At 54.4% G+C, this 26,416-nt stretch overlaps 1 protein-coding gene across 4 annotated transcripts in view; it reads left to right on the forward strand.

Annotated features, from left to right (window-relative positions):
• Nucleotides 1-26,416, forward strand: part of SEPTIN9 (septin 9) — a 141,527-nt gene that overhangs the window by 21,642 nt on the left and 93,469 nt on the right. The window contains exon 2 of one of the 4 annotated variants that reach the window (XM_040081840.2): nucleotides 4,453-4,509. The exons of 1 other annotated variant lie outside the window; for it this stretch is intronic. In XM_040081840.2, coding sequence (XP_039937774.1) covers nucleotides 4,453-4,509 — 57 coding nt within the window. Of the gene's footprint in view, nucleotides 1-4,452; nucleotides 4,510-15,566; nucleotides 16,142-16,495; nucleotides 16,631-26,416 lie in introns of those variants that run through there. 2 more of the 4 variants (XM_040081842.2, XM_040081839.2) reach the window with 2 other exon arrangements.

Genomic DNA, 26,416 nt, shown 5'->3' on the forward strand with positions numbered 1-26,416 from the left:
TTTTACTGGACTGCCTAGAGAGGGTGAGTTCCTGAGTTGCATCCTCCATTGTTTGTCCTCACCGCGTGGTTTCTGTTGATAATGGGAATTGCTCGCTTGTCCTCTTGAATTTTACATCATGCGGGTGCAGCAGCGTGGATGGCTCACTGTGAGGAGAAAATCAGTCTCACGTGGGCTCTCTCTTCACTGTGATTTGTATCCAGAAGGTTTGGAGTGTGTCATCCAAAAACTCTGGTGTGTTTTGGAGAATGTTTGCATTGACTTAGTTATATACGTTGCAGAAGGTTTGGAGTGTGTCATCCAAAAACTGGTGTGTTTTGAGGAATGTTTGCATTGACTTCATTCTATACATTACAGAAGGTTTGGAGTGTGTCATCCAATAACTCTGGTGTGTTTTGGGGGGTGTACGCACTGACTTTGTTATGTGAATCCAGAAGATTTGGAGTGTGTCATCCAAAAACTCTGGTGTGTTTTGAGGAATGTATGCATTGGCTTCATTGGAGATGAACTTCTCTGGCAGTTCCCTGGTTAGCTCTAGGTTCAGATTCGGCCAACTGAGCTAGAAAAGTCACAGTGGACGTTTCTCCAGACAAGCTGGATTCCATCCCCCTGCTGCCCTGCCCTGTCTGCATCCCCTGCAGCAGGGTGAGCACCCAGGACGTGCTCCTGTTTCAATACTGGGATGCTTTACCTCCTTTGTGTTACATCAGCATCTGCAACAAGCACGAAACAGTAGAAAACTCGGCCCAGTATTGTCTGGAGGGAGCAATTTAAATGTGAGCCTGGCACTGACACCATCATGGGGGCGACTCCGGGCTTTGTCGGTTGTGAGGAGACCCCAGAGAAGTGCAGAGGTTTGGGGTGCTGCTGCCCCTCTGCTGGGCCGTATGGCCCCAGCCCATGGACCTGGAGGGAATTAGTCATTGATTATAAAAAGTGTAAAAACCTTGCTCAGCGAATGAGCCAAGGTGAGGCTGAGCTGGGCTTTGTCCTGCTGAGGCACATCCGCCTCGTTGAGCGAGCCGCTCTTGGACTGACCGAATTTAACCCTTGGACTCTGCCATTCTCAATTCCTTCTGATGGGAGCGAGAATTCCCAATTTCAGCTGAATAAAGCACACTGAGCTCTGGCTCTTAGTCCGGAGCGCTCCGGTGCGTTTCCAGCGTGGCCGGAGGGCGTTCGAGCGGCGCGGAGAGGGAGGGCTCACAGACACCGTGTCTGCGGTGCAAATGTTTGATTCTCATTGCACAGCTCGAACGTGGGGCTCAAACTGCTGCTCCCAGGCTATAAACAGAGGTAACCCCAGCACACGCTCAGCAGCCGACGCTCTCTGGTCCTGCCCCCTCCGCCGGCTCCATTGGCAGTGTGTTCACAGCAGCAGATTTTTGGCTGTTGCTTCCCCGTTATTTATTTTATTTTTTGCCAGACCTTCTCTGCTCTCCTTGCCAGGCTGCCAGCTTTCCCTGCTGTTTATCTGCTTTCCAGGACCGTGTCTGGATCCTCCCGCTGTGCAGGGGCACTGAGGCATCACAGACAGCAAGCTTGGCTCGGACACTGCGCCTCTCCCTCCTCTTGCTAGATTTTGTGTTAAGGTATTGGGCTGCCCGGTTGAAACGTAAAAAATTATGTTTGCCCAATGTTAATTGTCCTTTACATGTCTCCGTTGATTGTTAATTATCACCACGTTATCTGTTTAGGAGAAAACTTTTTTGATAGTTAATTCCACAATTTCTAAGACTTGAAGTTAAGCCAGCAAGTCTGTATCTTGCTATGGGCCCTGCTTTTGCAAGGTCACACCATTTCCTAGTTTGCTCCTCATTTTCCCTTTGTCTGGGAGGGGCTGAAGGGCATTATTATGTATTATTAATGCTGTTAACAGGCAGTGAAGCAACAGCTTGTCAGAAAAACCTCCTCCAGCACGGAGCAAAGCAACTCAGCTCATCCACCCCTTTGCAAGAAGGGTGTGAGCGGTAATTCCAGCTCCCTGGAGAAGACCTGGGAGACAGGGCACACAAACAAATCCTCAGCAAGCTCTGCACAAAAGCCACGGGTTCAGCCAGCGCTGTGGACGCTCCCGTGGCTGTGCTGGATGCTCCAAGTGCTGTGTGTGTTTTTCCAGTCGTTGCTGAAGGGAATAAAGCCTATTTCCTAGATGTGATCCTGTCCAAGCTTGTAAGCTCCTCGTTCAGCTTCCGTCCTGCCCCGCCGCAGACTGCATGAAGGCTTTGAACATGAAAGGCTGCTCTAACCAGCTCAGCATGGCTGCAGATCTGCATTCCTCAGCCTGCCACCCATCAGGGATGGCTTTCTCTGGGCTTTTGGAGCAATCCTAAAAGCTGGATTTCAACGCTGCACCTTGCCTGCGCGCAGGGGACGCAGAGGTGTTGTCTCTGTGCACGGAGCAGGGCTGGGACGTGGCTGCTCCTGCAGCCTGGCTCAAGAAGAGCTGTTTAAAAATCTGTTCAGCAGAGGGAACACAGCTCTTCATTCTTGCTAGCGTCCAAAGAGGCGTTTAGAGAGGAGAAAAGAATTGAGAAAAAGATTCAGGGACGGGGTTTAATAGCAAAAATATGTTTCAGATTCAAAGCGCTGGTTATAAGGCACAAGTTCCCAGAGGCTTCTCCCTGAGTGATGGAAAGTGATGGGTGCAGCTCCAGGTGAAGCTCTTGAGCAGACAGGCTGCGTGTTCCTGTGCGTGGGTGGACAGTCCTGGCTCTGTTTTTGGCTCTGTGGGGGCAGAGCCGAGGCGGGGGGATGGCTCTGGGTGGTGCTGCCCATGGGTTCTCCCTGGGTCACCCTTTCCCAGGACCGGCCCTGCGGCTCAACCACATCACGCTATAGGCACAGAGGCTTTTTTATGTTAGAAAAGGAAAGGGAGAGAGCAAACACACACGTGTATATATATATACACACACACACAAGCGCAGGGTTCTGAGCATGAAGCGCTTTTTCCATGTCCAGCTGCCAGGCAGCTCTTTTCCCTTCCCTCCCTCTATCCCAGGCCTTACTGGTATGAAAGCTTTCCTGCTTTTTTTCTCTATTTATAGCTATTTCTTTTTTGAATGTATTTTATTTTCCTTGTACCATGCACTCTTCCAGCTGACAAGGTTCGTAAGTTGCGACTCCATTACAAATCACAGAGCTGTTTACATTACAAATTTAGAGCTGTTCTGCATCTCAGATTAATGCTGTTTCAATCCCTTTCCTTCCTGTTCAACAGATCTGATAAATGGTGAGAAGATAGTTTAAATAATACAATTGAATGACATCACCACCCTCAAATCCTGGGGGGTTCTTACCTGTCTGCAGGTAGAAACCCTGACCCAAGGTTTTGGTGTGCTGAGGCAGGGTTTGGAATGAGCTGAGGAGCTCCTGTGGCTTGGCAGCTCCAGCTTCTGGTGCCTGAGATGATGGACACTCTCCTGGAGCTGCTGTCCATCCTGGACACTGCCCTGGAGCTGCTGTCCATCCTGGACACTCTCCTGGAGCTGGTGTCCATCCTGGACACCATCCTGCTCCTCCAGCAGGACCCCCCAGAGACTGGGGAGCTACCAGAGCTTGAGGGAATGTCCATGACATTTGGGGTGATTCCAGGATGTAGCATCCCACCTGAGGTGCTTCACTGCGTTTGTTGTGGCCACTTTTGCTGGGGTGAAAAGGCAGAAGCGGAGGCACAAATCCATGTCCAGTTTCATATGGCTGTGTTTTAGCACAATGGGAATTCTGGGGATTTTAAGGGGAATTCAGGTTCTTGCTGAGTGGGAAGCGGATGCTGTGGCAATCATCGTTTTACAAGCAGGCAGCTGGGATGGCAGAGAAATTAAAGGAGTTGATGATGCATTGGGAATGTCGATGTAGTCAGCAGGTGCCACTGGCTTGCCTGGAGTGTGGGAGGCAGGCAGGCACCTGGGAATTCCTGAGGACTCTCTGAAATGGGTGTGGAAGGGGGGGTGAATCCCCTGTTCCACTGCTCTGACCCCACACTTGCTGTGCTCCCAGGATGTGGGTGCAATCCATCCAGAGAGGGCTCTCTGTGAGAGCAGGGCTTGAGCAAATCCTTAAATTCCTGCGCTCTCCTCTCCCAGCAGGGAAATCTGCCTCAGGACTTGCTGCACTTCTCTCCAGGATAAAATACCCTGCAGTGAGAGATGAATGTGAATGTCCCACATAATGATTTCTAAAGTCCCCTCTGGTGTTTCTGGAAACCCTAAACACATTTGTGTGTTTGTTGTGTTTGAGTAATAACGTTTGACATCCTCAGGGAAAGGTGGGGGTCTCACCTCAGGTGTTTTTTGGTTAAAATAACGCACAGCTCTCCCTGGATCTGAGAGGTGGTTGTACCAAAGCAGATTCCCGACAGAACTGTGCCTTGGCAGCTGTGGAGTGATAGCAGGGAGGTAACTCCACACACCATACTCACATGGACTCATTCCAACCTTCTTCTTGCCTTAGGAATCACCCGAACCTCCAGCGGGAGACTTCGGAGGCTCAGCGACCAGACAAGTCCGAGTAAGTGTGTGAATTTCTCTCTTTGAGACCTCCTCATCCAATTAAAAAAAAAAAAAAGAAAAATAGAGGGAATGCAGGAGGTGGCGCTCAGAAATGTTCTGCCACAGTTTGAAAGGCAAAGCTTGCTGCTGATAAATGCAGAGCTCTCTGTGCTGGAGAAAGAAAGCGGCACATGTGAAAAAAAGAGTGAGATAGATATATAGATATAGATATAGATATAGATATAGATATAGATATAGATATAGATATAGATATAGATATAAAAAAGCCCCAACAAACCATGAAAAGAGAGAGAATATAAAATATTCCTTACTGTATAATGGGTCCAGAGACAATAATTAGCAAGCTCCAACCCCATTCAACACAGGGCAGCAGAAAGCAGGAGTGGCCTGCGGTTGAAATCCACTTTAGCCCTTAGTAGCGCTTCTGGAGTCTCCTTAGCTATTATTTTTTATTGGATGTGCAGATTTATGGATTATAAGTGCTTGTAGCTAAATTTACAGCCCTAATTGCGGCTTAATGTTTTGGGAGCTGCTTCTGATTCAGAAGGAAGCGGGTGGGAGGGTTTGTTTTTCTTGCAAAAGGTGTTTCCCAGCCTCGGGAAAGCAGTAGCAGAATTCCCAGGGTTTGTGAGTACCTGAGGCCGTGTGCTCTGTTTGTTTGCGTGTGACACTTGCTGGGGCTGCCCAGGGATGTCCCTGGTGATTGTCTGCAGGTGAAAAATGTCGCTGTTCTCATCTAAAACACTCCAAGGGAAGCCGAGGCAGCCCAGGTCTGGGTTTTTCCTCCTGGCAGCTCCTTTTGCTGGCTGTGTGAGCCCCTCTGAGGAGCCTGTGCTGCTGCTCCTTGGTTCAAACCCCCGTGGGAAGCTGTGTGTCTCCATGTCGAGGTGCTTTGGACATCCCAGACTTCATTCTTCATTAGCAGGAGTTTTGCTGCCACTGAAACCTTCCTTTGCGTTTCCTTCTCTGGTATCACTGCATCCTAGAATGGTTTGGGTTGGAAAGGACCTTAAAGATGATCTAATTCCAGCCTGGATGAATTCCCCTCACCATTGCTGCCTCATTTTCTCTGCTGCCTGTCCTTCCCAAACCCCGCTCACCTCCTCAGCACCCTGCTCTGACCACATTTACTTCATCTTTATCCTCTGCTGTCCCCTCGGTCTCTCCGTCACCCAGCTGCTCCAGTTTGCTGTTTCAACCCATCTCCTCAGCCCTCATATCCTGCCTCAGCTCCCAGATGGACTTATCAAAACAGTGCTTTCCAGCTTTTCCCTCGGCGTGGGTGGCAGCAGAAAAGCCACCCTGGGGGTGCCTTCCTGGAGCAGCAGCTCCAGCGCTGCACCGGAGGCGGCCAGCAGCACGTGTGGGACGGGGATTAGTCACAGATGTCTGCTTGGACGTGCCCTCGAACGCCCCGGGAGCTGGGACACTGCCTGCCCGGCCCTCCTCAGCGCTGCTCAGCAGCACAGGGGCCGCTGCTGATGGCACAGGTGAGGGTGGCAGGGCTGGCACGCCGCGGCGCTGCCCTGCTGCTGGAGCCCCGCGGCATGGCACCGTCAGCGGGAGGATGGAGTTACGGCCAGGGCAGGACACTGAACCCCAAACTGATGTGGAGCGGCGGCAAGAATGCACCGAGTGATGATTATTGGTGTTGTGTGAGTGCTAAAGCTCCGCGACAGCGAGAGGCCAGGAGGACTGAGCTGCATTTTAGAGCTGATGCTTCAAAACTCGGCCACCAGCGCAGAGCTGGCAGATTCGAGCCGGAGTGTGCGTGTTTATCTTGTGCATACGCACAAACAAAGCTGCTGCCTCAGCCCTGGCACCGCCTGCTCCCATGTACAGACACCCGAGGACAGAAGGGGGAATTGGTGCAGTTCCAAAGGGAGCTGGGGCGAAGGGAACCCACACTGACAGACACAGCACATTTGTTCAAGCCTGTTTTCCTTAGGCTCTAATTATATACTTTTCCACTTTTCTGGTGAGTGACCTTGTAAATTTTAATTTTTTTTTTTTTTTTTTTTTTTTTTTTTTTTTTTTTTTTTTTTTTTTTTTGAGTTAAGAAATCAAATGAGCAGTTCAGTCCTTCGGTTTACATCGCAGTAAATATTTATGACTCCATACAACTGCAGCTCAATTTCCCCTTGTTTCAGGTCCAAATTTTCCCCTCTGCACATCTGGCCTTGCACCCAGAAGCTTTTATTCCTGTAGAAGATGAATTGGGGTTGGGACGACTGAGCAGAGGTTGCAAGTGAAGCGTTGCAGAAGGGGCTCGGTTGCTTTGGGCTTTCTGCCACCCTAAACAGAGAAAGGGGCGACGTGCATTTCCACAGCCACCAACTGCTGGCATGCAGAGAGCTCCACAGGCGTCCACGTGCTGCCTTGGGGTGTGCAGTGAGGGCAGGAACCTGCAGAGCTGATGTTGACCTCTTTTGGAAACTTCATTGTGCCACTCGGATTTCCTTGTCCCTCTGGAAGTGGGTGTGTGGCGCTGGCATCCAGCAGGGCTCGGTGAGGAGCAGTTCCAGGGATTTGGGGCTGGTTTTGTTCAAACCTATTGGATAGTCCCAGGTAAGCCCCAGGGGTGGGATTCAGAAGTCCCTCTCCAGCTCTCCTGGAGCCCTTTCAGGGGCTGTGAGGTCTTCCTGGAGCCTTCTCCAGGGCACCCCCAGCTCTCCCAGCCTGGCTCCAGAGCAGAGGAGCTCCAGCCCTTGGAGCATCTCCGAGGTCTCCTCTGGACTCTCTCCTGCACTTCCCACCCTTCCTATGTTGATGGCCCCAGAGCTGGAGGCAGCTCTGCAGGAAGGGGCCTCAGGAGAGTGGAACAGAGGGGCAGAATCCCCTCCCTTGACCTGCTGCTCACAATTCCTGCACTGCAGCCCAGGACACTCTTTGTTTGGCTCTCTGGACCAGCAGTGCACCTTGCTGGGTTCTCTGGAGCTGCTCATCACCCAACACCCCCAAGTCCTCCCCAGAAATAGTCCTGATCCTTCTCTGCCCAGCCTGTGTCTGGGATTGCCCTGACCCAGTGCAGGACGCTGCCCTTGGCCCTGCTGAACTTCCTGAGGGTCACATCCAGCCTGTCCAGGTCCCTCTGGATGATCCCATCCCTCAATAGTGTCTGCAGCACGAGTCAGGGAAGTTACTCCCACTTCATTTTCCTACAGCTGTACCTGATGGATTCGAAGGAGAGAAATATTTGCTGACATTTGCCATGTGGAGCAGTGCTGTGTTCACAGCTCAGCCAGAAAACAGCCCAGAGCAGTTGGGGTGGAAGGAATCGAGATCGTGTTCCTCTCGGGCAGCCAGCTGTGCTCCGTACTTTGATTTGTTTCCAGCCTACAACTCAGTTTTTGCTAAAGAGGAAGGAACTTCCCTGGCAAGGGTAACACGAGGAGAGGGTCCATGAAGAGGCAGAGTTTACTGATTTAGCTAAAACAGCACATTTTCCCCGTGTAGGTGAGCGCAGGGGGGACGATGCCTTCCAGCTGTGTTTCGGCAGCGCTGCTCCGGCCCCGTGCTATTTGTGGCTCAGGTGCTTTGTTCACGAGAGGTCCCAAAGGGCTGGGAGGGGAGCAGGTGCCTCAGCTTTCCTGTTGGAGCCTTTGTGTGGCTGTGAGGCTGCCTGGAGCAGGGGCAGCCTGCCAGGGCCGGGCCAGGCAGGGCTTTTCCATCCAAAACAGCGAGAGCGCAGCGGCCCCGCTTCTGCCTCGTCAGCAGCTGGCTGAGGATCAGCCACAACTTGTCTCGGTGCTTTTTGGAAGTGCAAGGGCGTAATTTGGGGAGGCAGGAAGTCCAGGCCAGCTCTCTGGGTTGTGTTAGAAAGGGGCACTCACTGGGACCTTTGCTGGGACAGCTGGTCCTGTACTGTCTAAATGCTTCCCTTGGGTAGAAAGTGGGGGGCTCCCATCCAGATGTTGTTTGCACCTGCTCAAGCCCCTTGTTCACACAGGTTGATGGTGGTAGCTGGGCCAGAAGCCACAGTGGGTGGACCAGTGTGGGCTGGGGGTGCAGGAGGAGGGAGGTGGAGATGCAGAAGTGAGGTGGTTCAAAGCTGCTGGTTGTGGTTTGAGCCTGTGGGCTTCTGCTCAGGGCACAGGCTCTAGCACCCCACTTACCCTGATGTCGCTGCACTGCCACACTGCCCAGGGCACCCTGGAGCTCTCTGGTGCCCGGGATTAACAAAAATAAAGATATTACAGTCTCACTTGAAAATTTCAATGAGAGAATTCTTGTCTTGTTTGGTTCTTCCCTGATCAAACCCTGCATTTTCCCTTTAGTAGTAGTGGATGTTCCTATTTCATAGCTTGGGAAAACAGAGCAGCAGAGAAGCTGAAAGCTGTGCCTTGAGCACTGCCTGTGAGCCCGGAGATCCTTCCCCATGGGCACCAGAATGGAAAGATGTGAGGCCAGGTGGGTGGAAGAGCTGAACACACATAGCTGTGGGCATGGTTTAAATTGGCATCATCGCTGTAACAGGGACAGCAGATTTCAGCAGGGTTCACTCATTTGGATTGCTCAAAATTCACAGTACGTATGACAACGGATCTTGCTGTTTCCTTCCCTTGACTTAGTACCTTGCCCCAAGGACCATCTCTTCTCCTTTTGCCTGCAGTCTGTGAGAGGACAAGTCCAGAAACCGGTTTCTGTGAGGCTCTGGGTTAACCAGAAGAGTGGAGATAAACAAAAGGAATGTCAGGAGCCGGGGGCTCCCCACTGGAGCGTGCACGATGGCTGTTACATAAGCAAATTTGGAGCTCTATAAAAACCATTAGGGGTGTGAGGGGTTTTTCCTCGGGGGAGTGCTGTCGGAACTGTCACACATCTGCAGCTCAAGCGTGGGCACTGCCACTCACAGCACAGCCCTCCCCGAGGCAGTGTGGCATGAGCCTCCTGTCCACCTCGGTCCAGCCCTTCAGCTTGTCCTGCCGTCTGTCTGTAGCTTCCTGCTGGCATCCTGGGGTGCAGGCTGGGAGTGCAGCACTCCAGGTCCAGCTGGAATCTGGGGGAAGCACGACGTGCGCTGCCATGTCAGCATCTCTTTGGTGAGCGGTGAAATGTCCTCAAGGGACCAGGGGTGGTTTAGATTGGATATCAGGAAAAATTTCTTCACTGGGAAGGTGGTCTGGCATTGGAACAGGCTGCCTAAGGAAGCGTGGAATTACCATGCCTGGAAATGTTCAGAAGTCGTGTGGGTGTGGCACTGGAGGACATGGTTTGGTGGTGAGCGCTGCGGTGCTGGGCTGGTGGTTGGACTCAGTGAACTCTTGGAGTTCTTTCCCAGCCCTCATTCTGCTGTGGTTCTGTGTTTGGAGCACAGAGGTGCCTTTCACTGCGCTGCAGCAGCTGAGGGGTTAACTGGAGCCCGTGGTTGCAGCCTCATGGCTCTGGATGTGTCCTCAGATGAGGTCACACGAATTTCTTCGGGCAGCCTCTATTCCCCTTTGTTTGAGGCACCAAACCGGTCACCCCAGCTGTGCAGCTCTCCTGCCAGAGTGTCCCCATGCACCACCCGCTCCCCTTTGGGGACAAACCCTCGCTTGACACGTGTCCCTCCATCACACATGGCCTTTCTCCTCACCAGGGCAGAGCAGCAGAGGGTGCAGCTTGGTCACCAGCCAGCCTGGAGAGTCACCAGCCAGCCTGGAGGGTCCCCTCTGCCGGCACAGCTCTGGGCAGCAAGAAGTTAAAGCAGGAAGGCTGCTGCCAGCCCAGGTGCCCGATTCCTGCAGGGACACACACAGGGGACTTGTGTAATGCTGTCATGTGGACTCTGAGCTGCCTGGCACAGTCCTGTGGGGCTCCCACGTGCTCCCAGCAGAGCTGTGTGTTACTGACAGGGAGGGAGCGAGCGTGGGTGCCTGAGTGCACAGCTGAGGAGTTCCGGGGTAGTGCTGGGTGCCCGGGGCTGTGTGCTGAGTGCTGGCTGCTCCTCCTGTTCCCTTAGAACACCTCTGAGCCGTCCCCAGTCTCTCACCGAGTCCCCAAAGGCTGCTGAGCACCAGGTGAGGAGGTAGAGCTCGCAGCTTTTCCCACAGCACCTGGCTCTGTGTGAGGATAACAGAGACAGTAAAATATAAATCAGCAGTTCAGGAATGACCAGGGCTTTTATGCTCTGTAATGTTTCGGGTGTTCAGCTGCTGACTGTGTTTTAAGATAACAATTTTCCTTGCTGGAGCATGATACAGATTTGTTGGTGAGTGCTGACAAGGCCCACAGGGTTCCCCTGAGTAAAGGAAATGTAGAAGTGCAGTGTGGCTCCTCCAGGACAGGTGTGGAGTGACCTTCAGGTGTGGAGTGACACCTCTGTTTGGGGCTCTCCAGGAGGGTAAGGAGGGCAAAACTAATGAGAGGGAGAGGGCCAGGAGGGAAAACATCAGCAGAGGATTGTGGAAGAGTTAATATTTATCTGAAACTCCTTCTGCTCTCCCAGGAGGGTGAGGAGTGCCCAGCCCTGCCTCGCCTCTCGCTCTGCCCTGCCAGCTGCTGTTAGTTCTTCAGCACAGGAGGGTTAAAGAGTGAGCAGAGAGCCTGAGGAGGAGCAAGGCTCCAGCAGCTTGAGGCTTTCAGGCAGAGGGGTTGAGGGCCAGCACGGAGGAGAGCTCTGACAGGGACTGTCCTTAAAGATAAATCCCTCCATGAGAAACTCAGGGGCCTGTGTGGGACTGGGTGCTGCTGCTGTCACAGCCATCCCTTGCCGCCACTGCCAGCCCAGCTCTGCGTGGTGATGCGCTGGGCAGGGTCTCTGCCTTAGGAAAGGTGGTCACTCGGGAGGATCTGAGCGATTTGTGTTGAATAAATAGAGGTTTTCAGGAGAAATAGCCAGGGAGGGGCAAGGTCGTGCCTGGCAGCACATGTGGAGCAGCTGAGAGCTGCAGCCCCGGGCAGGGCAGCTCCTTGTCTGCCCCCCTGGGAGAGGGGGATGGAGTGAGGAGGCAAAGAAACACCTGGCAAAGAGCACTGAGAGTGTGAGTACCTCCCTTGGAAAAGAGGAGGATCACCTTGGTTGGGTTTTAATTTTTTTTTTTTTTTTTTCCCCAAATGAAAAGGGCAGTTTCAGGCAATGTTTTCTTTCTTCCCCATCATCAAGGCTCATAAAAATGTAAAAGAAAGGTTTTCAGAGCAAACAGTCCATAGGGGCTCAGATACTCTCATTGCTGGCTGGGTCCAGCCTGGGGGTAGAAGCCATAGAGGAAATATAATGGAGTTAACACTTGATTGAGTCAGACCACTTGATTGGACCTGCATTTCCTCATGTGAAAACGCTTCACTAAACATAATTTGATTTAGGAACGCTGCGCTCTGCCGCTCTGTCCTCCCTCTGTGCTCTCCTCCCAGATATCCAGTGCTGCAGATAGCCGAGATAACCTGTAAAAGAACCAGCTGAATCCCCATTTTTCCTGCCTCCCCATGCCCTGGAGGTCTTTGGCTGCTCTGGCTACTTCCTGCACCTCTCCTAGTGCAGCCTGAACCTCTGATCCCTGGATGGACGTGCAGCGTTCATCCTCTGCAGCTCAGGGCTGGGCTATGAGGTGATACCTGGCTGATGTGCTAAAACCCTGGTGGGAGCGGTCAGCTGTGAGTGAGGGACTGCACTGAAGCAGGCAGGAAAGAAGACAGCTCTCCTGCCCCAGGGACGTAATCCCAGCCTAAAACTGGAGAGGCAGACAAGGAACAGCAAATACCTGAATACCTGCAGGTGTCTGTGGCTGGTGACAGTGGCCACAGCCCTGGACCCCCTCCTGGCTGCCCGCTGGGCTCTGTGCCGCGGCCACAGCCCCTGCAGTGCTCTGTGCTCGTGCACAAAGAGCAGCTCTGGCTTGGCCAAGGGCTGGGTGAGCCTCGCAGAGGTGAGTGAGAGAAGGCTCCAGCTGAGCCTGGTGTGGTGCTTGGCTGACTTTCCTTTCCGTGATTTCCTTCCTTGCTTTCTCTGCACCTGGCAGCGCTTCCTGCCGGCTGCCACTCGTGACAGTGTCCAAACCTGTGAGGGGAAATGTGTGCACCCCGTGCCAGCCCCGTGAGCTCCTGCCTCGTGTCTGGTCACTGTTTGCACGTGGAATTTGGGGTTGTTTTTACAGCAGATAGCAGCGGTTTCCTTAAAATCGCTCCTGCCTCCTCCCTCTCCTTGTGGCTTTTCCAAAAGTTAGCCCCAGAGGATTTACGCCCCAAGAAGGCAGGGGAGAGAGTTCTCTGTCCTATTCCTAAAATCTGTGTGTGCTTGACTTCCCCCCAACCCTTTAGCAGTACTGCTACAAAATGGAATATATGTTTTCTTTCTCTGCATACACTTGTACAGTGCACAGAACACTGAACGCCCATCTGAACAGATATTCGAGAATCTTCTCAAAAACGAAGAAAAATGGGGAATTCCCAGCCCTGGGACATGAGGGTGACTGGAAAAACACCTCTGAAGGGAGCAAACCCCAATGTTGACATCACCAGCACGGGGTACCCCTCTCTCCATCACAGGCACCCCATTATTTGCCTTTTATTGCTTTGTGAGTGCTGCTTGAGAGACACACGACTGCACCTTTAAAGTGAATCCATTAAAATTTGCATGAGTGCTCCAGGTCTGAATGAGAGCAGCTACCTGGAGGTTTTGTGCATTTCAAGTTCAATTGCGTTAACCACAGCTTGGGTTTGCTTCCCTGAGTGCCTCCTGGTGATCTGCCCTGCAAGGAATGGTGCCTTTATCCTTCCCAGCCACCTGGGTCTTGATGGGTTAAAGTCTGGAGGCTAAAATGCATCCCTTCTTCCTTTCCATTCACCTTCTTCCTTTTTCCATGCTTCCCGGGGGTTTTTCCCTTCCTCTCCAGCCTCTTGGCCCTGGGGCTGCTTGCTGGAGGCAGTGCAGTGGGGTTTGCGCTCCTCGGGGCTCCGCAGCTCCCCCGTGTCCTTGCTTTGTGTTCAGCACCTTTGAGGTCTGGGGCAGGAAACGCACTTTGAGCCTGTCAATGGGAAAACTTTGCTCATTGTCCCCTCCAGTGCCTTGGGCTCCGGCAGCAGGAACACGCAGAGCTCTGCTAGCAGGCAGCGAATGAACAGGATTTGGGAAGGAATCTGAACTCCTCTGCCCGGGGAATAACGTGCTGGGGGAGAGAGAGGATTAGAGAGAACCTTCCCGAGGGACTGGGCTGTCCTGGGGCTCCCTGCTGCCTGCTGGGGTGTGCAGGGCTGGCTGCTGGCCCTGGGGCTGGGCTGACCCCACAGCTGGGTGCTGGCTGTGCTCCTCGCTCTGCTTTGGGGATGCTGAACGGGACAAATCCTCGATGTTGGAAAGGGATAGAGAGCGTAAACCCAGGCTGCCCAAAGGTTTCAGCAGTACCCGGGCTCTTTCCTTGGAGGTTTATTGATCCAGCGGGGCAATGGCCTGTCCTTCTGCCCACGGCATGAGAGCAGTGCCAGGCTGTGTCACAGCCGTCACTCTTGGGTTTTTCCATGTGAACCTGCGAGCTTTTCTAGGGGGAAAACTGTCACTTGTACCATGCTGATCACACGGGGCTCCTGTCTGCACACCTGGCCCGTGGAACAGCATCGCCTTCCTTGGCAGGGGGCTTGAGCGATTTCTCTGCCAGCCCAGGGGATGGAGGCTGTGCCCTGGCACCTGGCTGGGTGATTATCGACAGGAATTGGCGCCGGGTGGCTCGGGAGGGTCGTGCAGGGCGTTTGGGCGGTGGACAGCCCCCGCTGGAGGTGCTAACGCCGCTGCGTGCCAGGGCCAAGTGGAAGTTTCCGTGTGGGCCAGCCCATCCCTGCAGCCGCACATCCTGCAGCCGCACACCCCTGCAGCCGCACATCCTGCAGCCGCACATCCCTGCAGCCGCACACCCCTGCAGCCGCACATCCTGCAGCTGCACACCCCTGCAGCCGCACACCCCTGCAGCCGCACATCCCTGCAGCCGCACATCCTGCAGCCACACATCCTGCAGCCGCACGCCCCTGCAGCCGCACATCCTGCAGCCACACATCCTGCAGCCGCACGCCCCTGCAGCCACACATCCTGCAGCCGCACATCCTGCAGCCGCACATCCCTGCAGCCGCACATCCTGCAGCCGCACATCCTGCAGCCGCACATCCCTGCAGCTGCACATCCTGCAGCCGCACATCCTGCAGCCGCACATCCCTGCAGCTGCACATCCTGCAGCTGCACATCCTGCAGCCGCACATCCCTGCAGCTGCACATCCTGCAGCCGCACATCCTGCAGCTGCACACCCTGCAGCCGCACACCCCTGCAGCTGCACATCCTGCAGCCCCACATCCTGCAGCTGCACATCCTGCAGCCGCACATCCTGCAGCCGCACACCCCTGCAGCCACACACCCCTGCAGCCGCACACCCCTGCAGCCGCACATCCTGCAGCCGCACATCCTGCAGCCGCACATCCTGCAGTCGCCCATCCCTGCAGCCACACATCCTGCAGCCGCACATCCCTGCAGCTGCACATCCTGCAGTCGCCCATCCCTGCAGCCACACATCCTGCAGCCGCACATCCCTGCAGCCGCACATCCTGCAGCCACACATCCTGCAACCGCACATCCTGCAGCCACACATCCTGCAGCCGCACATCCTGCAGCTGCACATCCTGCAGCCGCACATCCCTACGGGCACAGCAGCACCGGGCACCGCGCTCTGCAGCGCTGCTCTGCTCCCTCTGCTCCGCCGCGCCCTGCCCGGGCATCCCGGCCAGGGAGAACCTCCCAAATCCCATCTCAAATCCGCCGCCACACCGGGGAGGAGACCCGGGGGCAGAGACTTTCGCTTCTGGCAGGCTGGGAAATCCTGCTGCTGGCTTTCCTTGCCGTGGGGAGGAGGGAGAAGCGGTGCCAGGGCCGAGGGGCTGCGCAGGAGCGGGGAACGTGTGCCGGGCTGGGAACAGCAGCAGCAGCAGCTCAGTGATGCTGAGCCTGGAATGAAGTCAGCCTTCATCAGCCGAATAGTTTATGCATGAATCGAAACTTCAGACCTGGCAAAAGGCAGGGGGAGGGCGCGGGGAGCGTGCAGGATCTGCGCTCTTTTAAAATGCTGGAGCCAAGGAAGGAGGAGGGGATAGAGGAAATAGCAGGAAAATAAGGCTGGGGAAGTAGGGAGAGATTCGAGAAGCTGGATGAGTTGTTCGCTGTATTATTGTGAGGAGCCAAGTTCCTTAAGCATCTCCTGGTGGATATTAAGAGGGAGCTGTGGAGGCTGGAGCGTTCCCCTGGACACTCGCACGCTGTAGCTTTAAGACTGTTTTACAGAGGACTCGGGATTTCCAGTTTTTCCTGCGCCTGGTGGAGTATTTCAGGGAGTTTTTGGATTTTTTTGGGTCATGTACCCCCTTTTCCTTTCTCCTTCCTCCTTTCTCTTTCTCTCTCACTCTTCTTTTTCATTTCAAAGAGACAAAGCTACTTCAGTTTGGAGCACAAACATATGATCAGCACATGGAAATGTGGTAATTTGGATGCATTCATGATTGCAACAGATTGAAGAAATTAGACCAGACAAAGAGCTTTTTTTGGAAGAAGAGGAGGAGGAGGCAAGGCAAGGAGGGAGGGAGAGTGGGGGAAAGAAGGGGACGCCACCGAAAAAAGGGACGGCCGTGACACGCGGATGCTAAATATATCCCGTAGTAATGGAGAGGGACCGGATTTCAGGTAGGCTATTGATCTTTTAATACGTTATATTCTGCCCCTGCCCTCCTACCATGCCAGCAGCTTCCGTACTTTGAGAAGAGGAACAGCCCCGCTCCGGGTGGATTTCAGCAGATTCCTTTATTTATTTCCTTTTTTTTTTTTTTTTTTTTTTGTTTTTTCCTGCAATGCTTCCCTTATGCCTTTTTTTTTTTTTTTTTTTCTTTTTTTCTTTTTTTTTTTTTTTCCTCCCGTCCTCCTGAGCCCTGGAGACAGACGGTGATTCCAGCAGAAGCCGGGAGGGGGGCGAAGCGGGGAAGCAAGGGAGGGAAGAAGAAACTGCTTTCTAGGTCTGGATTTCATTTGAGCCCCTCTCTCCCCCCCTGCGCTCCCATGTGCCGCCCGGCGCGGGGGGATGAATGCTGAGCCTGTTAGCTCAGAGCTGCGAGCCGGGGAGAGAGAGGGAGGAAAATCGCCGAGCTCTTGGCATGGAGACGCGGTTCTGCTCTGAAGGTTGGCTCCTGGCTCTGTGTGTGTGTGTCTGTGTGCGCGTGTGTGCCGTGGCAGGAGCTTTTCCTGCTTGCCCCAAGTATCTTCCCTGCGTTGTTTTTTTTTGCCCTCCCATCCCTCCTGGCTGGGCAGGAGCTGCCTGCGTGTTCCAGGGCTGGTCCCTGCTTTATGCTGGGCTTCACCTCGCTGGCCCTGCCCGCTGGGGAGAGGCTGGAGGGGGGCAGGCAGAGCAGGGAATAATTCCAATTAATTCCCCGCTTCTCCCGCAATTCCCGCCCAGCGGTGCGTGCCTGGGTGGTTCCAAGGACCGCTCCCAGCTCCCTGGAGCTGCCGGGGGGTGGCTCTGGCTGTTCCTGGTGGCAGGGACAGGGGACGAGCTGCGTGCTGTCCCCTCTGTGTGCGGGAGCAGGGTGACCAGGATAAGAGGGAAATTGAGGGAGGCGGTGTTTGTGCCCAGACTGGCGGGTCCGGCGGGTCTCCCTCCTCGCAGGCAGCCCATGGCACAGCTCAGCTCGGCTCAGCTCAGCTCAGCTCAGCTCGGCTCAGCTCAGCTCAGCTCACCCTCCTGCGGCACCGGGCCTCTTGTCCTGGGCGTTCCCAGGCGGCTGCTGGGCATGGGCGCTGGGAGGGAAACCACAGGGAGCAGAGGAAGCGCTCAAGCCAGGGTGGAGCGAAGCTGTGGCCGGGGAAAGCTGCTCCCACGCCCGGCCTGCTCCAGACCCGGCGTGCCCCGTGCGGGGATGTGCTGAGAGCTCCCGGTGCCCCTGGATAAGGATTTTCCTGCAAGGAGCATCCTGCACTCCGGAGTGCGGGTGGCACCTTCTCGTCCCTCTGTCGGTCTCTCTTGGTTTCTCCTCTGGTCTGAGCCGCTTCAAAGCATTCCTGAGAGCTGTTTTTGTAACTAACTCAGGGCCCGGGGGGTGTTTCTGCAGCCCGGGGCTTTGGGCTGGAGAGCCTGTGGGACAGGAGGTGCCGGGGGTTTGATCCTGTCCGTGGTGCAGTGCTGCCTCCACTTCCCCCTCACTGAGGTGCTGAGCAGCTCTGCAAAGGGTCTCTGGGGAGAAAGGGCACTCCTTAGTGATGAGATCCAGGGCTTTGTGTTCTGAAGGAGCAGCACAGGTGGGGATCTCAGCCCTGAGGCTGAGCCCTGGTGCCCGGGCTGGCTGTCCCTGCTCCCAGGGCCTGCAGCACACAGGGCAGGAAGACCCCAGAGCATCTTTGTGCAAAGGAGCAGGAGCTCTTGCTGATGCCCCGGAGCAATATTTGCAAACCCATGTCCGAGAGCATCTGCATTTCCCTGACCTGGAACTGGCTTTTCCATGGGTGGCTCAGGTGTGGCTGAGCCCTGGGGGTGCAGGGAAGGCTCGTGGCTGTGCCTGGTGACCTGGGCCAGGTGTACAAAAGCCTTCAGCTGAGGAGGCTGCCGGGATGATGAGCACTCTGCCCTCACTCAGACTCTGTGTGGGACCTTGGGAACGTGCTGACCATCCTAGTGGTGCTTGTTGCACATGACTTGGGCACGAAATGCGGGATGGGGGAATAGATGGACTGAAAGTCTGGTCTCTGATCTGCTCCACAGGCCCCTGCTTGGAGGGGTCAGCACAGGCAGGGGAAGCTGCCCAGCTGGGGCAGTGGAGGGGATGATAAACCACGTGTGGCAAAACTGTTCTTGGAGAGATTCTGGGCGCAGAAGTGGCAGAAGATGGCTGGAATGGATGATTTTAGGCCGTTCTGTGATTCTGATATCACCAGGCTGTGCTGCTGACCCCCAGATCCATGGCTCCGTGTGGATGCACAGGCAGAGCTGCTCAGCTGATGTGCTCCGAGGGTCCCACGGGGCCCTGGGCTCTGGCACTGCTGCACTGGAGGAGAGGAGCAGGGAGCAGGGCTCAGCAGGACGGCTGGGCCCTGGCTTTGGTGACTAACTGGGAGATGATTTGGATGAAAGCAGATCCGTGCCACGCTGGGGGCCCTGTCCCAGTCCCTGCTCCAGCCCTAAACATGCTTTTAATTAATCCTCGGCTGTGGGTGGGAAGAGCTGACTCCTGAGCTGAGCGTGGGGCTGCTGGATGGGATGAGGGCACTCCAGGGCGGGTGGGAACTGGGCCTGGCCTCTCCTTTGAGGTCTGCTTTCCCACAGCTGCTGGGCTGGGCATGTCCCCTGGGGTGTCCTCTGCCCAGGGAGAGCTCGGGCTTTCCTCCCGGAGCCGTGTCCCTGAGCAGGGTCCCTTCCCAGGGGCTAACAAACACCTCGAGCTGCGGGGGGAGGCATGGAAGGTGCGAGGTGAGGCTGTAGCTGTGTGCCAGGCTCGCTGCCAGCCTGCTCTCTGACGAGGTGCCGGTCTCGGGTGATGCCAGCAGGAAAAACGCAACCTCACAGAACCTGCTCGTCCCTTCTAATCCGGTTAACTCATTTCTCGCACATTTCTGAAAGCTATGAAAGCATGAAAAGCATTAGGTCTAACTGGATTTGTTTCCAGGCACGCCTCTGCTCTGGTTTTGGGGCTGGGAGCTGCGCTCCGGGCTCCGTCCCTCCGTGCCAGGTTGCGCTGGTGGCAGTGGCCTGGAGATGGCTCTCCTGTCTTTCCCTAGCGCCTGTTCCCTCGGACTAGCTGGGATCTCTCTACAAAGCTTTAATTGTTAATGCCGCGGGGCCACCGGCCTCTTTTTGGAAGAAAACGAAGGGACTGCAGCTCCCTGGGGCAGGGAGGGTTTGGTTCCTGCCGCGGTGGGGAAGGATGTCCGATCTCCCAGTGGAATTATCCGTGTCACCTCTGGAATCGCCCTGGGAAAGCTCATTTTGAGAGTGAGCAGAGGATGATGAAGGTGTGGCCATAACACCTGACTGCAGTGAGCGGCTGTGTAAGGCAGAGCCGGGCTGTAGGTGCGCAGAGGGAAGATAAAGGCTTCATTAACCCTTTGGTGATCACTCTGGATCTATCAGTTCCACCCACTGCAGGTACCTTTATGTGTAATGTTTTTAGTTTGACGTGGTTTTATCCATCCTCCTGACTGCAGTGTGTGGTTTGCAGGGGCTGGGTGGTCACAGCAAAACACCCTTGGAATTCTCAGAGCCGCCTGGGGAGCACCGCAGGGCTGAGAAGGAGGAAAGGGAAGCAGGGGTGCTGTTTGTGACTGCTGGACGTGTGAGGGGATGTACTTGCTTCTTCGTTATTTTTAATAAAAGTTAATCTTCTAAAGGTGTGTGTCGGGGCAGAGGGGTGGAGGTGGCTTCTGATGATTCCAGCTATCTTTCCTGTCCCAGGTGTCCCTGCTACTCCTAGGAAATGGCAGATAAAAGCCTGCCATGTCCCTGTTTAGTGGTTTCTCACAGCCATGCACCTCATTTGCCAGACATTTCCCTTTCTCCTCTGTCTCACAGCACACCACACGTGGGACACCAGGCTGTGTGTTTACAGTCTGCACGCTCCCACCCCCTGGCAGATCCCGCTGCACTCAGCCAGCCCTGGCACTCCGGGACACCTTTCCCGTGTGTCCTCAGCCCTCTGTGTGCTCCCAGCGTCCCTGCCCGGTGCTGGCCCCTGCCTCCCGCCGCTGGCGTAAAAACCACCCGGACCTTCACCCTCCGCGTTCTGTCGTGCCTGCAGGTTGTGTCTGGGTGAACAGGAGCTCCCTGCAGTGTCTCTCAAGGAAGGCTCTGGGTTTCGGGGGGCTCTGGAGCTGCCTCTGCAGGCGCTGTGTGTGCTCCGTGCTGCTCCCAGCCCCTCTGGCTGCCGCTCCCGCCTGGCCAGCGGACGCGTTCCCGCAGCCGTCTGAGGCACGTCAAGGTATGAAGCATTATCCATTTCCTGCTGTCTGCTCTTAGACCCGCTGGAAATCCTGCTCATCTCCATTAAATATGGTCCCGCTGTGGGGCACAACTCATCTCTGGGCTGACAGCGCAGGTAACGCTCCTCGACGCCGCTCTGCTGAACTTGGCCGACCCCGGGCCTGGAGCTCCTCTGCAGATTTTTTACTTTGCAGGATGACTTGGAACCTCCCAGCGAGGCGATTCCCATGCTGCTGGGGTGAGGGAGGACATTTCTCATGCGAGTCAGGGCTCTTCCAAGGTCCAGCATACCATAATGCTGAGTAGGAGCAAGTACGTAGTTAGGGAAGTATGTCTGGGTCAACACATGTCTTGTGTTGCCTTAATGATCTCAGAAGCACAATATCTGTGTCCCCTTGGCTTCTCCATGCAGCGCTTGCAGCTGTAGCTGGTGGACAGAGGGATTTGCTAGAGAGCAGTGGATGCCCTGTGCTGTGTTGGGCTCGTGGCATCTCGTGGGCAGCAAGCCCCACGCGAGGAGCAAATGTGGGGAAAATTCCTTGCTCTGCCTCTGATGTTCTGTAAGTCCTCGGGAAAAGGTGTTTGTGCTGCCATTCCCCTTTGATTTTGGGGTGAGGATCTGCTCTTTGGGTCCCTGCTGAGGCTCCCTGTCAGTGGAGAGGTTGCAGAGCTGCAGCTGGGAACTCGGAGCCGTTCTGACGCTGCGACAGGGTTGTGAGTGGGAGCTGGAGCTGTTCCACGTGGGCTGTCGGTGCTTGGGGCCTGCTCTGGACAGCTGATGGAGACAGCATCCTTTCTGTGTGCGCTTAACCAATATCCATGGACCTTGACCTATTTTAAAGGAGTTTCTTGGGCTCTATCCATTACTTCTTCCCAGCAGTGTCTGTTTGCAAGGGCAGCTTCTCCCTTCCTAAGCACCAGCACTGAAAACTCAATTTCCACATGGCTGAGCAGGACGTGGCCCTCCCTGTCCTCCAGCACTCCTGGCTGCTGTGGTTAAATTGATTTATCCTGTACCCAGGTGCTGTTTCCCTGCCACGGGACAACCCTGAGCCTGTTTGGAGGCTGTTTGAGTGCAGGGGAAGTGAAACAGCCCTTCAGTGTGAGGCTGCACGGAGTTTTGGGTTGCTGATGCCAAGAGTGTTGTTAGAGACTTATAAACAGCTCTGGATTGTGGCTTTGGGGAGGAGAATGGGCAGGGGTTTACAGGTGAATAAAATGCATTAGTTTTACAAGCAAATAATCACGCAATAAAGCTGAGAGTGTGTTTTTTAACGTGGAGTGACAGCCCAGGTTGGAAAGGATGCCAAAGGATCACCTGGGCCAGCCTTTTGTGGGAAAGGGGAGCCTAAATAAGATTATCTAGCACAGTGCTCAATCACATCCTGAAAACTCCTAGCGGTGGGGACTCTACCGTGTCCCTGGGGAGCTTGTTCCAGTGACTGATTGTTCTCCCTGTAAAAAATATCTTTCTTATATCAAAACAAAGATTTTTTGGTTTTTTTCCCATGTGAAGTCAGTGCTGCATAAACAGATCTGCATTAATTTTGTGATTGCATCATTTCCAGGTAACTTATAAACTAAAGCAGTCGTTCTTGAAGGAGATTCTGGTTTCCAGTGAAGCCAGTTTGGCAGGGGATCGGTGTGATTGCTTGGATGCAGGGTTTGAGGGCGAGCCTGCCATTAGCCCTGCAGCATCTCCGGGTTGCAGCTTTGGCCATGATGTGACTCAGGGCTGTGGAAATAATGGTGGGTTTGCATTTCACCGCTGCCTGCTCGGTCTGGAAAATTAAACCATATTATCAAGACAACCCGAGTTTGGTCTCTGGCACATTGGAGCAGACAAATATTCACAATTTGCTGCTTTTGTTGTCTGATCTTTTTCAGAATCCCATTGGGTCAAGGCACAGAGGTGTGGGCACCCTCTGGTGTGGCTGCTCATGAAGGAATTGGCCCATGAATTCTGAAATTATATATTCTCTCCCTGAGTCCCCCAAAGCTGGGTTCTCTCTCCACAGCTTCCCAGCCTGGGCCAGCATCTGTCGATGCCAGCAGCCCACCCCTGCCAGCTGGCACTGCCTGCCTGCACGGAGCATTTTCTCCCTCCCTCCCCAAGGCTGCAGGATGTGGGTTCTTTATTAGTTTCAGATGCTTTTTTTTCTTTCCAGGGTTTTGTGCTCCTGTGTCTTGCTCGTGCTGATGGAGGGGCCTTGGTGTCACGGGCTTTGCTGATAAGAAGAGAAGCTGATATGAGGGGTCTGGAGGGCAGGGGAGTGTGCTTGGTGGGTGCTGGGTGTTTTCTGGGTGCCAGGGAGCACCAAAACTGCCCAGCACACACAGGATGGAGTGACCCACGCTGGCTGAAGCAGCTCTGAGGAAGCCAGAGCCTCTGTCAGGGGCAGTTGTGTGTTTGAATCCATCTGGGTGGTGTAGGGGGGGCAGATGGAGAGTTCAAATCCTGAGCTGGGGGGAATCAAGGCTTGGGGGGCTCATCCCAGCCCAGGGCGGTGCTGTCCTGCCCAGGGGTGTTTTGTGTGGGTCTCTGTCACTGCTGCTGCTGTGACACTGCTGCTGTGACACTGCTGCTGTGACACTGCTGCTGTGACACTGCCGCTGTGACACTGCTGTTACTGTGATACTGATGCTGCTGTGACACTGCTGTTACTGTGATACTGATGCTGCTGTGACACTGCTGTTACTGTGACATTGCTGCTGCTGTGACACTGCTGCTTCTGTGACACTGCTGTTGTGACACTGCTGTTACTGTGATACTGCTGCGGCTGTGACACTGCTGCTGCTGTGACACTGCTGTTGTGACACTGCTGTTACTGTGCTACTGATGCTGCTGTGACACTGCTGCTGTGACACTGCTTCTGCTGTGGCACTGCTGCAGGGACCCCAGCTCTGGTCAGAGCGTTCAGGTGATGGTTGCTGTGAGTATAGCTGGAGGCAGGGTCCTGAGGACTTCTACAGAAGCGTTGTGATGTCTCTTTACAAGGTGGCTTGTAAAGAGTCGATTGCCTGGGGCTGCGCAGGACATCAGCCTCAGATCTCCCATTTTCCAGTCCAGAGACCTGTTTCCTTGACTACACCGTGTGTAAAGGAGTGCAAAGAGGCTTTTCCCACTGCTCCAGCTGACCTTTTCAAACCTATAACCTGTAAAGAACATCCCAAAACTTTTTGCTTCTTTTTTAGCACGTATGTGGGGGGATCCCTGTATGAGAAGCTTGGTTGGCTTCACTTCCTGCTGGAATGCCTCTACGAAATCTGTCCTGTCTCAAGTGAGATCCCTGGGCTGAGCCCCTTGGGTTGATGCCTTAAGCTTTTAGTTTTTGTATTTTTCAGATCCTGTACTGCATTAGTGTATAGCTCTGAACTCCATATAGAGTGTCAGTAAGCTCTTTTTCACATTTTGGTCAGACAAAGCAATCCTTCCAAGTCTGAGAACCAAGGACACTCGACAGCCTCAGGCCCCCAAAAATATAAACAAAAGTGAGTTGGGGGGGAGGAGCAAACTGGAGGAATTTGACTTCATTATCTGAAGCTGTAATTCTACAATTAACCTCTGATATGTAAATGGACCAAACTTATAACTGTCTGAAAAAGTCGTGACCATCGTTCATACTGGATGTAACCTCTGGGAGGCTTTTTTGTGTCTGTTAAAGGTGTATCTGTTAAAGGCCTTTAATAAATACCCACTTTAATAAATACCCACTTTGATAAATACCCACTTTACCCTCCTAACTCTGCTCTAGGTAGCCACTCCGAGGCATCAGGGTCACCCTGCCCAGGGTCACCAGCTGCATCCCACCCTCCTGGGTGCTGCTTTCCAGGGAAGGGCGGATGTGTCAGCATCCCCGGAGGTTTGGGCTGTGTCATCTCTTTGACTCACGGCTCTGTCACTGCCACTGACTCATCCCTATCCCCATCCCCAGGGATGTGCCGGGGCTGGGAACGATGTGCCGGGGGCCAGGCAGGGGCGACAGCTCGTGGGACAGGGATCCCGAGTGCAGGACACGGATCCCGAGTGCAGGACATGGATCCCGAGTGCAGGACACAGATCCCGAGTGCAGGACAGGGATCCCGAGTGCAGGACATGTATCCCGAGTGCAGGACATGGATCCCGAGTGCAGGACATGTATCCCGAGTGCAGGACACGGATCCCGAGTGCAGGACAGGGATCCCGAGTGCAGGACATGTATCCCGAGTGCAGGACACGGATCCCGAGTGCAGGACACGGATCCCGAGTGCAGGACAGGGATCCCGAGTGCAGGACATGGATCCCGAGTGCAGGACATGGATCCCGAGTGCATCCCGAGGGATGCGTGGCCGCGGGAAGCGGCGGTGCAGCGCTCTGGGGGCTGTCGATGCCCCTGGCTCACCCCGGGGCTGGAAGGATGAGGTGGGCACTGCCACATTCCCTGCCCAGCCCCCGGGAGCTTTGAGGGCTGCCTGCAATCCCTGCTCCAGCCTCCTTCCAGCCTCCCCATGCCCACATCTGCCTCGCTTCTCCCCTGCCCCAGAGCTGTCCCTTCACCCTCTAGGTGTCCCGCTTGAATTTCACCTCGGAAAGGTTGTGTCTGGCTGTAAAAAGCAAATGAGTGCAGAGGTTTAGAACCGAGGACAGTAAATTCTGATTTATGTCCTTACAGGGAGCGGTTTTATTCAGTAAAATGGACAATGTTTATCACTACGGTGCTAAAAGCATAGGGGTGCCCCTCTCCCCCTCTCCTGAGAGCATCAGGGTTCTCCTCTCCTGAACAATTTGCTTTTTGGCACGGCTTTTATTTACCAGCGAGTCAGGATTCAAGCAGCAGCGGGAGGGAATGATCTCGTGGCACTTTAAAGCAGGCTGTTGGAGTCCTCTTCCTGCTCCTCCGCTGAATCTGTGCCCTTGCGTAAATCATTTCACACGTGTGCTCTCACTTCCTCGATGGAGAACGAGGCTTTCCGCTTTTCCTTGGCACTTCAGGATCCCCTGCTAGGCAGCTGCGAGGGGTTTGTGGTGATAAAGCTGGGAATTTGACCCTCGGATGTGTCAGCAGCCCCAGGCGGGGCTGGGATGCGGCTCCCTCCGGGCTGTGGGCAGTGGCTGGGACCAGTTTGAGATGCGGGGCTGTGTGTGGACATCAGGCTGGAGACACGAGTTGTTCCCACTGGATCTGTCCCTGCTGGGGGTGTGGGCCAAAGAGCAAGAGCATGGGATTTATTCTCTGCTGGCAGTGCCCACTCCTCATGGCTGGCACAGGCAGAACTCCTCTGGAGAGATGCTGGTGCTGCCGGGGCTGTGTTCACAGCTACAGCACCACCCAACACTGGCTGAGGTGTCCCCTGCCTGTCCCTCTCATCAGCAAGAGCCATCCTGTGTTCCCTGGAGAGATGGAAGAGCACATAGACCTGGCCATCCCTTCCCTGCTGTCTTCTGCTGAAGTATTTAAACTTGGCCCTCTCACTCCCTGGAAATGAGGAAGGTCCTGTCGGGGCCCCCCCATTTCCCCCAGTTCTCCCTCCCCAACCCTGAACTAACCCATTTCATTTTCCTTAATTGTTTTCCTTCCCCCTGTGGCTTTTCTTGGCTCTCTAGACTGACAAGCCTGGAGCTGCCACTCCAGGAACACTCACCAAGAGAGTTTGCATTTAATTGTTCACAGATTTATCAAGATAGAGGCAAAGCAGGCAACCTTGAGAGCAGATAAGCTGTTGAGCCATGAAGAGGGCTTCAGCACCTAAAATATTTCCCAGTTCTCCCCTTTCTTGCATTCTTTGATCCGTTCAAGTGGAGAACTGGTCAAACCTGACTTTAGCTGCCTGAAAAGCCCTGGTTGATCTCTGTATTGACAGCTGCTCCTCAGGGGAAGGAGCCTGGTTGGAAACCACCGAGGCTGGTGAGCTGTTGGATGTTTTGGGGTGTTTTGCTTTTTTTTTTTTTTTTTTTTTTTCCAGAAAACATGAGAAGTTCCCGGTGGGTGGAGAGGGAAAGTGAACTATGAACTTGTGAG

This window comes from Hirundo rustica, chromosome 18 (assembly GCF_015227805.2).
Source record: "Hirundo rustica isolate bHirRus1 chromosome 18, bHirRus1.pri.v3, whole genome shotgun sequence".
In the NCBI taxonomy this organism is placed as follows: domain Eukaryota; kingdom Metazoa; phylum Chordata; class Aves; order Passeriformes; family Hirundinidae; genus Hirundo; species Hirundo rustica.